At 33.8% G+C, this 12,143-nt stretch overlaps 1 protein-coding gene across 2 annotated transcripts in view; it reads right to left on the bottom strand.

Annotated features, from left to right (window-relative positions):
* Positions 1-12,143, bottom strand: part of CEP290 (centrosomal protein 290) — a 44,675-nt gene that overhangs the window by 19,912 nt on the left and 12,620 nt on the right. For both annotated transcript variants that reach the window (XM_066549628.1, XM_066549627.1), the window contains 9 exons: positions 11,030-11,145; positions 9,454-9,556; positions 7,926-8,156; positions 6,615-6,788; positions 5,312-5,423; positions 4,327-4,532; positions 2,682-2,833; positions 1,604-1,715; positions 386-841 (listed from right to left, as the gene is read on the bottom strand). In XM_066549628.1, the coding sequence (XP_066405725.1) occupies positions 386-841; positions 1,604-1,715; positions 2,682-2,833; positions 4,327-4,532; positions 5,312-5,423; positions 6,615-6,788; positions 7,926-8,156; positions 9,454-9,556; positions 11,030-11,145 (1,662 nt within the window). The remainder of the gene's footprint in view (positions 1-385; positions 842-1,603; positions 1,716-2,681; positions 2,834-4,326; positions 4,533-5,311; positions 5,424-6,614; positions 6,789-7,925; positions 8,157-9,453; positions 9,557-11,029; positions 11,146-12,143) is intronic.

Raw genomic sequence — 12,143 nt, 5'->3', positions numbered from 1 at the left:
CTCTGGATTTTTTTAAAAAACACATGGATCTGAAGTGAAGATTTCACTGCAAGCTTATGGGACAAAACTTCAGAATGCTAGTTTGTATTTCATTTATTTCATTATTTAATTAGATTCATAATTTAATTCAATTTAATATAACTGCAATTATAGTTAGCATCTAGTTCCTATGTGCCTTAATTGGGCACAAAAGCAGATAATTAGTATATATACCTCCACTGACTTTGACAGAAAACAAAATATGACAATTCCCATATTCTAACAGTGTATTTTGAAATCAGTAAGTTTTACATTAAAACATATATTTAGAAAACAAACTAAACTGAAACTAAATTTAAATGCAGATCAGATAAGCAAAGCTATTCAAAGCTATAAAATCACAAACCTTTTGAGCTCCTCTGCTATCCTTCAATGCGCTTACTAATTCTTCTAAACTTTTCAGTTTCAACTCCAGCTCTAAAGCTCTGTTTTCTGCATTTCTACGCTCCTGCTGGGCATACTGAACTTCTTCCAAGATCTTCAGTTTGTCATTCTGTAGCTGAATCATTGTTTTAGAGAATTTTTCTTGCTGTGCTAAAGGCAGAGCACCACTAAACTGTCGCCGCAAAGACTGAACTGTCTGTTGGAGATGTTTGGCTCTATTTCTTCCTTCAAGTCGGGCAAAATATAAGGCTTGATCTCTCTCATCAAGCTTCTGCTCCAAACGTAGATTATGGATCTCCATCTTCTGGAGTTTCAACTTAAACTTCTCCAACTGGTCTACAGCAACAGATTGACTACCTTGAAGAGCTACAATATCTTGATGCAGTTTTGCAATAATTGCTTTTTCATCTGACTGTGCCTAAGAACAAAATTGATAGAACAAATTTATTTTTCATTTTAATGCAGAATATGTTAACCCAGTTTATACATAAACAAAAACAAGCTATTTTTAATATATATGTGTTATATATTGTGTGTATTATTCCACAGAGAAGAGTAAGAATCAGCCTCTAACAGGCTTTTAATTTTTCCACTATTGCTTCTACAGCCACATTTTAGAAGTACACCTTTTCAGATACTTATCTTAAGAATGGTGTCTTTCCAAAATACCAGAAACTGAGGAAGAAATATGTACCTAAACTTAGAAAATATGATAATGTTAAACCTGACACAAGTATTGGATTTAAGGTCTCAAACCATTTTATAATGTGAAACCAAATTCCAATAAATTGTTTTAGCTAACAACAAAACAGTAAACCTGTTGCAAACCTTCAATATTTACAAGTACTTTCTTGCTTGTGAAAAATGATCAGACTTTCCTCACCATGAGTTTTTCCTTGACCATGAGCTATTGATGATACAAGAATGAATATTATGTAAACAATATGGAAAAAGGTCAGCATCTGTAATAGCTGCACAGCTAGAATGCAGTAAATAGAGAAGGGAATAATTAATGTAATATGGAACTTTTGAAAGGGTATGGGCACTACAAGGACTAGCTTGCTAAGATTCTTCTGAAATACTTTTGATGTTTTCTAATTCATTGCAAAATTACTTCATTTCTTCTCACTCCAGGGAAAAAAGAATCCAAAGTGCAGTTTTAATAAAGGTTAAATTTTACCTGATAATCTAAAATTTGCATTCTAAGATATTCCACTTCTTTATCTCTGTATTGCTGGCGTGCCTCCAGAGCTTCAACTTGTGTTTGTGCTACATCAGACAGTTCTCTTAACCTTCCAGGGAAAACAAGAGTATTGTGTCACTTGAAACCAGTGAATAACCTATTATGTTTTTCTACATAGAAGATACTAAGAAAAGTTATGTTTCCTCATATCAAAACATATTTGGATTTCATTCATTTCAGCATACTCTTCTCTACTACTTAAGAGTTCTGTTTAAGAAAATTCTTCTGTGTTGCCTCTCAACTTTTTCACAGGACATTTTCTTATACACTATACAGAAGTTTACTAGCAGTAACCTATTCGAGGAAAATAATGACATGGGTTTTTTACCTGACCTAATCATCTCTGTCCTCTATTTCTCTCCTACTTCAGGATATAAATACTCAACATTTTATAAATGCTCAAAACATTTCATTCTCAATTCCCTTCTCTGCTTCCCCAAATTTAATAACTTACTTGCAGTGCCAAAAATCACTGCAAGTATCCCAATAGATTTTTCTGGTTTAGGCATATAACAGGATTACATTAATTACTCAAAGACAAATGTTCATACCAACATAGCTAAAAAGCTCCAATTTCTGCAAAGTTAATCTCTTCTAAGTAAATGGAAATCCTCCCTCCTATGGTACCTTAATGTTTGAGATATGAGTCTTTCAAAGAAAGAACTGCTTTCCAATTAGTTCTACGAGATTTTCATATACAGAACGGGGGTTGTGGCACAGAAACAAAATCAACTTTAATTAGTGTAAAAATACTAGTATAAGTATGTACTTGCATGCTTACCCTATCTATCCCAGCCAGCACTTAATTCCTTGTTCAAATTAAAGTGAAACAAATTGCATTCTTTATAGTCAGGAATTAAATGTTTCATTTTCAACACTAAATTTGGCATGTATATATGCATTGAAAACTGCATGTAAGTCATACACAAGTAGTGTATCATGTAAGGCTAGTATGCCCGAATTTTCACACATTTCTGAACCTACTTAATTCAAAATTTGTAAATGCAAGACTTACTTTGATACTTCAATCTTGAGCTCCATCTCACGCTTCTCTAGGTCCATAATTTGTCGTCTATCTGCATCACTTACTGCCTTACTTACACTCTTTGACAGTTCATCCCTTAATTCCTGTTCCACTTTCTGTGCCTCAAGATTGATTTTGGTGAGCTTAAAAAAATCAAAACCAAAAACAAACGAACAAAATGGTATCCTAAGCACATAACTGCTCAAACTCAGCAATGAAATAGGAGCACCAAAAGTATTTTTTCTTTTTCATTACAATTTTTCATTACAAAACACAGTTAAACTGTGATGAGGTTGTGTTCAAAAACCAGTTTCCCTTACTCTCTGCTTAAACATCTTTTTTGTTTGCAGGATTTCATGCACATAGCAATGGATACACAGTTTGGCACAGAAAAGGATTCTAAACTAAATACAATTTTTATTAGTGAATTTTCTTAAAACGATTACTGCAACTTGCTCCTAAACTAAAATGAAAAATAAAAACAAATTTTAAAAAAAGACTTTAAACACTTTGGGAAATGAACAGTCCTATATATTTATATACTGTCTTTTACTGTCTTACTCTCCTCAGAATGGAGGAAGACCATCAGACCTAAAGTATAAAACTATCACAAGACAAATAATATATACAAAAAAGAATATGAAAAATGTGACACTAGGGTGCATCACCTAAAGCATTCCTTATAGAAATAAAATAACTCATCCCATCAGAAAAGCTTCAGCGATGCTGCTGCTGAAAAGCTTTATACACTTTCAGTTACTCCATCTCCCAGATTAAATCAAATCAAAACAATGTAACAAACATAACTAAAACAACAGAGAAACAGGGAGTCACCCAACAGCAATCTAAAATAGACTACACTCTAGCAAAGGACAAGGAGTGGAAATTAATACAATCTATCTTCATTCCTATCAATTATTCTCTTTCAGCCCTTGTGCTTAAATTATAGACCAGTAGTGTCACAAGAACAAATCTGTACAATTGCTATAAATAAATTTATTGTAGTAACTATAATAAAGTCTCCTGCTAGCAAAAAATAAATTTCTATAAAAAATTCAAAAATGAACAGTGCAGATGAAAAAACCTAACAAGTTTAAGACCGATAGGCCAGGAATACTGAGCTTCATTAGCTTCAATGGCACATGACTTCTATTTCTGTACTATAGACAATGTGTGGCATAGGATGTAGCCAGTCTGTAAAAGAATCACAACACTATCATTTGCACAAGTGATGTAAAGTTCTAACCTTTTTTTGAATAATTGGTAATTATAATGAAAAAATTATAAGGAAAAGAGATCATATGGATTAGACAAAACAAATAACAAGGTTGAAACAGACTTTTTTCTTGCAGTCCACTGACAAAACTAGGAAACTATCTGTCAAGATGCTCATCATGTGTTGTATTATCAACTAAATTTTAAAATAAACTACTGACAAAATAATTAGTTCTATTTTTACCAATGTCTCTCATATGCAAAATTGCAGCTCTTAAAGGCTACAAAACCATGTTTTGCATCATAAGTTTATTTATACACTTAATTTATTGACACAAATTGATATAAATAATTTTTGAAAAGCTCAAAAATATGTTTTTAAGATGTATCAAATTAGGTTGCTAAATCTCAGCAGATTTACCTCAGCAAATTTTGTTTCCAATTCAAAATTACGTTCTTCTATTTGCTTTACAGTACTCCTTAAGTGTTCATACATGCGTTGTGAATGCTCTGCTCTCTGTCTTTCATTTAGCTCCTTCATTTCCAACATTGTGATTTTCTTAGAAATGGACAAAATCTCATTGTTGGTTATTGCTTTTGTGACGTTGTCCATGGCATTGTCATCCCCTACAAGAAAAAATATTTAAATTTAGACATACACAAACTGATTCAACTATGAAAATTATTTCCACCATGAAACCAAAAAGGAGTTTTGCTTTATCTGTGTCAAGTAAACTTTAACATCTGTGCATCTGGATGCATGGTTATCTTGCCTTACTTCATGTTTAAAAAGTACGTAATTTGAATAAAATACTACTACCAATTATGAATGCATGTATTTGCAACCATGGTTACTGAGACTGATAGCTATTTTTAATGTAGTCTTTCACCTTATGCTTAATACAACTGGCAAACCTTCAGGAAATTTAATTTAAAATCTGTAGAAGAAACAGGGCTGAATAATGGGAATGAAATCTACACAAAGAAACCCCACCCATTAGGAAAGAATACTTTGTTACAAGGCATGAAACCAGCAAAATGAACTCAACTGTCTTAACAAACTCTGAAACACCATGACTGACAATCAAGTTAGACAATATTAAGAAAAAAAAAATCAGGTGATGTTGCATTAAAAGCTTTTAAACTCTTGACTCAATAACCTAAGAAAGTCAAAGTGGAAGAGTTTCATTAGAAAAATACTGAACTTGCTTTTAGTGAAATGAAACTTACAAACAAAAAAAATTCAGCACGAAAATGGACATCACTACTGAAAGACATAAAATAATTATGATTTTTTTTATTTTTATTATTTTAAGACACATCTATTTTATAATATTTTAAAGTATTACTTTTATACAGGATATACCATTTGGTGTTTAATGTTGCAATATAACTTTCATACTTGCCCAGTTTAGTCATCTGCTCCCAAGCTTGTTCTACAGTGTGAAGTTTTTCTTTTGTGATCTCCAGTTCCTTATTCAGTGCAGTTATCTGTGCTTTCAAGGATTCATTCTCACGCTATATGACAGAAAAGTTACAACAGAACAGCAAACTATTTCATTGTAGCAGATTTCATCTTTAGTATCTACGAAATCTTTTAGATTAACAGACTTTACTTTTGTGTGACCTATAAGCTACATATATAGCAACAGAAGACTGTATGTTGTAAAGTGTAATATGCTTGTCAAGTGTAAAAATACTAGTCTTTGTCCTCTGTATCTTCCTGTCACAGCTAGTCAATAGTGTGAGTATTTATTACCAGCAACTGTGATTCCTACAGTGGCTAGAATTAGATGAGAAAATCTTTGTCATACTGAGCACCTCATTAGCAGTGGGAAAGAAATACTTCTGGAGTACTTCATCCCACAAAGAATACTTCATCTTGCACACAAATACCTCTTTGAGACAGATCACATTTCTTTAGTTCTTTTAGGCATCTGACGCCAAATGTTACTTTTGTAAACGTTCCTTCACTACTCCAAATAGAAATACAAATTTCATTAACCAGTACAACAAATTAACCAAATACAAGTACATGAACCAGTAAAACAAATTGAATACTTCATAATAATTTTCAATTTTAGTTTTCTGGACACATTTTTAGTTGATATATTATTCTCTAGCTCTAGGAAGATGCTGAAATAGGTAATGCAAGTTTTCATATGCACAAAATTCCATAAAATAGACATAGGAGTCCTTCATTCTTTACCACCCGTGAAAAGTGAGAGGAAGTAACATATCTTTGAAGTAAACTTCACAGTTCTTGAGAAGAAACTCCTTTTTACTTCAGAATAAAAGTTTCACAAGAAGAGTTAAATATTTGCAGTACCTACAATATTTTGCAAGTACATTATGAACAATCTTTGGCATCTTTTATGAAGTGAAATTAAATGCTTTACTCTTTTTGGAACTAAACATTTCATTCCTGGGAAAGCTGGAAAGTAGTAAGAGCACATACTTTGAGAGTAAGCTTTCAAAGTGCTTACATTCATTCTACTTTCCTTATGACCTCCAAAACTGAAGATGATAGCAAACATTCCTCCTGCCTGTCTGATTTTAGTAATCAAAGAACTAAAAATAATTTCTGTGAGAACATATCCAAAGCTTAGTTTGAAGAGCAAACAAACAAATAAACAAAGAACCAAAAGGAAATGCGTTTCTGTCTGCCCATTTTTTCCTCTTAGGGTTAAAATGTAACACAAACATTACCTCCATGTGTTCCATGTTTGTTGTCCGTTGCACAAGCAAATTATCTTTTTGTAACATCTCTCTGTATTTAGCAGTTAATGCATTGTACTGCTTATTGGCCACTTCTAGCTCAGACAATGGCACACTATTGTCTAGCACTTTTTGCAGAACTGCAATCTTAAAGCAAGCCATTTCCTATGAAAATAATCAACACAATAGGTTACTAAGGTCACCTAGAAATTTAAACATAAAACTACTCCAAAACTACTCCATGTAAGAAGAATAATAATTGAGTGCTTTAGATATTAGTTTATTTTTCTAAATTATTGTTCATCTTCAAAAATCACCTGCAATACACATTGACAAAACTTCTCTGATATTCCAACTCTCTGGGTAATTTTATCAACAGTTGCCTCTCAAGGCACTGTCAAAACATATCTTGTAAAATGAATACAGGTCCTAGAAACTTGCAAGACCAAAAGGTAAGATTCAGTTTCATATGATGATCATAGAATCATAGAATGGTTTGGGTTGGAAGGGCACCTTGAAGATCATCTAGTTCCAAACCACTCTGCCATGGGCAGGGACACCTTCCACTACACCAGGTTGTTCAGAGCCCCATCTGACCTGGCCTTGAATGCTTTCAGGGAGAGGGCATTCACAACTTCTCTTGGCAACCTGTGCCAGTGCCTCACCACCCTCATAGCTAATAATTTCTTCGTTATATCTAATCTAAATCTACTCTCCTTCGGTTTGAAGCCCCTCCCCCTTGTCCTGTTACCATACACCATTGTGAAATGTCTCTCTCAATATTTCTTGTAGGCTCCCTCCAGATACTGGAAGGCCAGATTTAGGTCACCACAGAGGCTTCCTCATTTCCAGTCTGAATAATCTCAATTCTCTCAGCCTTTCCTCACAGCAGTCACACTGCTTTTGATGCAGCCCAGGATGTGTTTGGCTTTCCAAGCTGAAAGTGCACATGGCTGGGTCATGTCCAGCCTCCCATCCACCAGCACTCTCAAGTCCTTCTCAGCAGGGCTGCTCTCCATCTATTCATTCCCCAGTCTGGGTTGGTACCAGGGGTTGCCTGGACCCAAGTGCAGCACCTTGCACTGTGAATATGAGATTCACATGGACCCACATACTGAGCTTGTCCAGGTCACAGTACTTATATAAATACAAAGAATATTTCTACAAGATTTGTAACACCAATTAGAAAGCTTTTGGAAAGTGCATTCAAGAAACTAGTAATAACTACATTTAAAAATAAAGGGTATTTCTTTCCCAACTGTAAAAATAAAAAATGTGTGCTATTACTACCATAAACTATACCTTGAATCGCTGCAAGTTTCCAATCTTCCCTGTAACTGCAGTCTCCATATGTGTTATTTCACCCTTTAGTTTATCATTCTCTTTTCTGAGGTGCCGCTCCATTTCAAGTAAAGTGGTACACTGCCTTGTTAGTGATTTTTCATTAACTCGTAAAACAGTTATTTTTCTATTATTTTCTGCAAGTACTTTCTTTGTTTCATCAGAATCCATCTGAAGTGCATCGAGTAAATTCTGCAAAACATTTTTTTAACAAGAGCCTTGTACAGAAATATGGTAAAGCACAACTACATACAAGATTTCTTGTATATTTTTAAATCTAAATGGAAAAATTCCATTAATTTGTCTGAAATAATTTCTTTTTGCTAATAAAATATATACACAGACTCAAGATATGCTCAAACATACAGCATTCTAAGAAAAAGATGAATCTTCAAAACAAGTAGCTAAGTACATTTGACTGACCAACTGGAATTTTAATTAATGCTGACACTTTCAAAATTTAGAACAAGAATGGTTCTCTGCATTCACTGTCATCAGTCTTCCCATTTATACTAGAATAAAAAAAATGCATTGGAACAATTTTCTAAACAAAATAGAAGTCCTGTGGCTCCAAACAAACCCTAATAACCTCCTACTTTGAAGATAAAACCCGTACTTGTAAAGTAAAAAAACACAGGATTCCTCCCATAGTAACATCTATGTGTATGTGTGACACACGTGTTTGCATGCATGTGTAAAAGGATGAATTGTTTCCTGGTTTTCTGAAACACTGATTCATATACATTAACAGTTATATATAATGACACAACTGAAAGTAATAACCTTAATTCTTAGTGTAAACCAATGTGTTTTCAAAGGGCTTGTTTGCTTGCTCCTCCTCCCAACCAAACAGCCTGGGTAACAACTGCTGTTCAGAGAGCAGTGTGGCTGTAAAGAGTGTGTGTGTGAACAGAATACCTGCCTTAGAAGGCACTTCCTCAAAACTGATAATGTTGAAGAGAAAGATCACCATTAACCAGACTGAAGGGTAACCATAAAATTAGAGACTTCTTTATTTGAAGTTGTCAGCTTAAAAACTGGCATTAAAAAAGCATAAAAACTTCTAACAGCAAGGGCAGAAAGGGTTATAATGCAGCACTCATAACCTAGTTCAGCTTCAGAAGCCTCTCCACTGTCCCTGTATCTTCTACACATTTGTGAGTGACTCTTCCCTGGTGGACACCACACCTCAGCACTCCAGATAATGGTCTGGGGGTACTAAGTGCAACAATTAGGGACCCACACCTCATCAGGTGAGTGATGTGACCTCTTGGGGTGGTTTCTCACCAGTGTATGGATTAGCAGACTGCAGGAAGGCCAACAGGCACAGGCAAGACTGGAGCACCCCCATGCATACACAGCACCCTGGGACAGGCACAAGAGGTGTGTGTACATATTTTCCCCATCTAACAAACTAGAGTAGTGTATTAAAACCTCGGTTCTATGTCCTAAAATCTTTTTGAAAATTGAAAGTAACAAAATTACTTACAGAATATGCCTTTATCTTCATAGCATCTTCTTCTTTTTGCTCTTCTAGTTTTTTCATTTCCTTTTTAATATTTTCTGATTCTTTTTGCCAGCTTTCTTTTTGACTAAAACAGTACCAAATTTTAATTTATTATAATGAAAGAGATGATGATTTTTAAAACTGTAACTTCAAAAGCAATTCCAAAAATATTGCAAACCAAGGTACTTACTTTTAGCAGTAATATAATTTGAAAAGCACATAATAAATTGTAGATGGATTACTGAAAAACAATACCCTCTGTTTAGCCCACAGCCAGTTAAATGATGAAAATAATTCTTCAGTGTCTTATTTGTTCTTCAAACGTATATTACGTTTGCTTAAAGGATGTAATTTCCCACCACTGTTTTGTTATTTCAGTGAAAACCACACCCAAAACATAAAAAGATTCAGCTAATTCAGCTTCATTTGGCCCAAACTACTCTCCTCTGTTCATTTTTATTTATTTATTTGGGAGAAAAAAAAAAAACAAACTATGATCTTTCATACATGTCTAATAAGGAAGTTCCTATAGACAATATGGCACAGTTTAGGATAGTTTAAAAAATGGTTCATCAAGGATATTTTAGAAGTGGTATTTTCTTCCCAAAGAGGTATCTAAGTTTCTTAAATAATGGAGTAAAATGGAGGAGAATTAAAGAAAATTCTTTGAAAGTCAATTTAATGGGATGTCAAGTCAAAGAATCTCCTTCTGTAACTTCAATCTCTACCAGCTTTAGAGAAAAAAGCTTGAATCATCATTTTATCCCCATTGGATATTGGAGATATCTCACCTAGTAGTAAATGAGGCAGTATATTACAGCCTTCACTAAAAACTGTCTCTTTAATGCTTAAAAAAGAGATAACATTGTCTGGGAATCTTAACTGATTCAAAGAAGAAACAGAAATTTCTGAAAGGTTAAACCCTTATTACAGAAGCCATCTGGGTAACTGTTCATCCCAATCCAGAGAGTATCCAACTAAGAGTTTGTTAATTGAAAAATCCAAATTATCATATTCATCCCTATCCTCCCAACAGATGAAAACACTTTTTAAATTTTTTTGACCATAAGAATAATTTTATGGAATTTAGGTTCACTGAAGCATATAAAAGAACTAGGAGTCCAAAAGAAAAGCAACCACAAAATCCTGACAACCTGAAATTTTCAGAGATCTCTGACTGTATTTGGACAGCAGTTTGCTTTTTTCCCTCCCCTCCTCTCCACTCCCAAAAACCTATTAGAACCCATCCCTGAAAGCAAAAGAAAATGAGGCTAACAACCATCATACCAGGTTCTAGTAAGTGCAAGGTATCAGAAGCAGAAAGCACAATGAAATCCTCATGATAAAACATGCAAAATGAGAAGAGTCCAACAGAAGATGGTTTTGTTGGAGTTTCCTGAATCTCTACAGGACTAAAGAAAATGTATGGAGTCCATATCCAAACATGGCAGCACTTACAACATTAACCAAAGAAATTCAACACAACAGCAGATCTTGTTTCAAGACTGTTAAATATTTAGATAATTGAACTTTCATAATTCAGAAAAAAGAGCAATACCTTTGATATTCTTTATACAGCAAGCCTTGTTGATGACGAATCACTGCAAATTTTTGCTTGTAGTCCTCCACTGCATCTTCTAATTGTTTAAGCAACTTTTCTTTGTTTTCCAGTTCCTAGTTATTGTTTTCCAAATAAAAATACAAAAATTATTACTGTAAGTTTTAAACATGAAACTAGCAATTTAATCAAAATGGCAGTTCTTTGTGCTTTCATGATAGATGCTTCTGCCATGAACTGTGTGAACTATGAATATGAAATATGCATTTTCTTTAGAAGCAATAGATGAAAAAAATCCAATGAGTTTCAGCATTCACATTAATCGGTCTGAAAAAGAGCACAAAGCCTGCACTGCAGGTTTCAGCCCTCAAAGTTCAAAACACTATGACCTGTAGCTAGCTCACAAAGAAAACTAACTCAATGTCTTACTGGCAAGGGGCTTTTTCCTCTCATTTTCTCAAATAGTCTTCTACTTTATAAGCATACAGAGTTGAAAAATATTTTCTAATGAAAAAATAAAAAAAACTATCAAAGACAGAAAAAGATAAATTAACAATAATAAAAAGGTAACTTTCTTTTTTTACTCCAATTCTGAAATAGTTCTTCATTACTATATGCCTGTTTGCTATGCTTCTCATGGGAATCACTGGACTTGGTTTCAATATATTCATGCCTTTATTTACAATTGTCAATGTATTTTTGACAAATCACGGAATGAAAAATCATATAGTAAATTACTAGAGACCTTGGCTCTATAGGGAAAAACTGTTCAAGTAGGATTTGCACATGCAGACTCAGGTGTGGAATCCAGACAGCAGTAAGAGAGAGGTTCTCATAGAAAGAGTGTAACTTTGGAAGTAGAAGGAAGAGTGGGCAAATATTTAGATCAAAATTCAGATTTAAAACATAAAAAATCTGAATTGCTGTCCATTTAGTTAGCTATTACCTTTCAGGCTTACAGCACAGCACAATACTTACAACTTTAAATTACAGAATATCCCAAAGAGTTTAGTAGATGTTAGAACACCAAAATAATTTTGGAGACATCTTTCATGTCCACACATAGCATTCTACTGGACTTGAAAGGAATTAGATACATGTTACAAATACTCTT

This window comes from Molothrus aeneus, chromosome 5 (genome assembly GCF_037042795.1).
Source record: "Molothrus aeneus isolate 106 chromosome 5, BPBGC_Maene_1.0, whole genome shotgun sequence".
Lineage (NCBI taxonomy): Eukaryota > Metazoa > Chordata > Aves > Passeriformes > Icteridae > Molothrus > Molothrus aeneus.
Note: the sequence above shows the minus strand (reverse complement) of the source record. Positions and strands in the feature narration are given on the sequence as shown.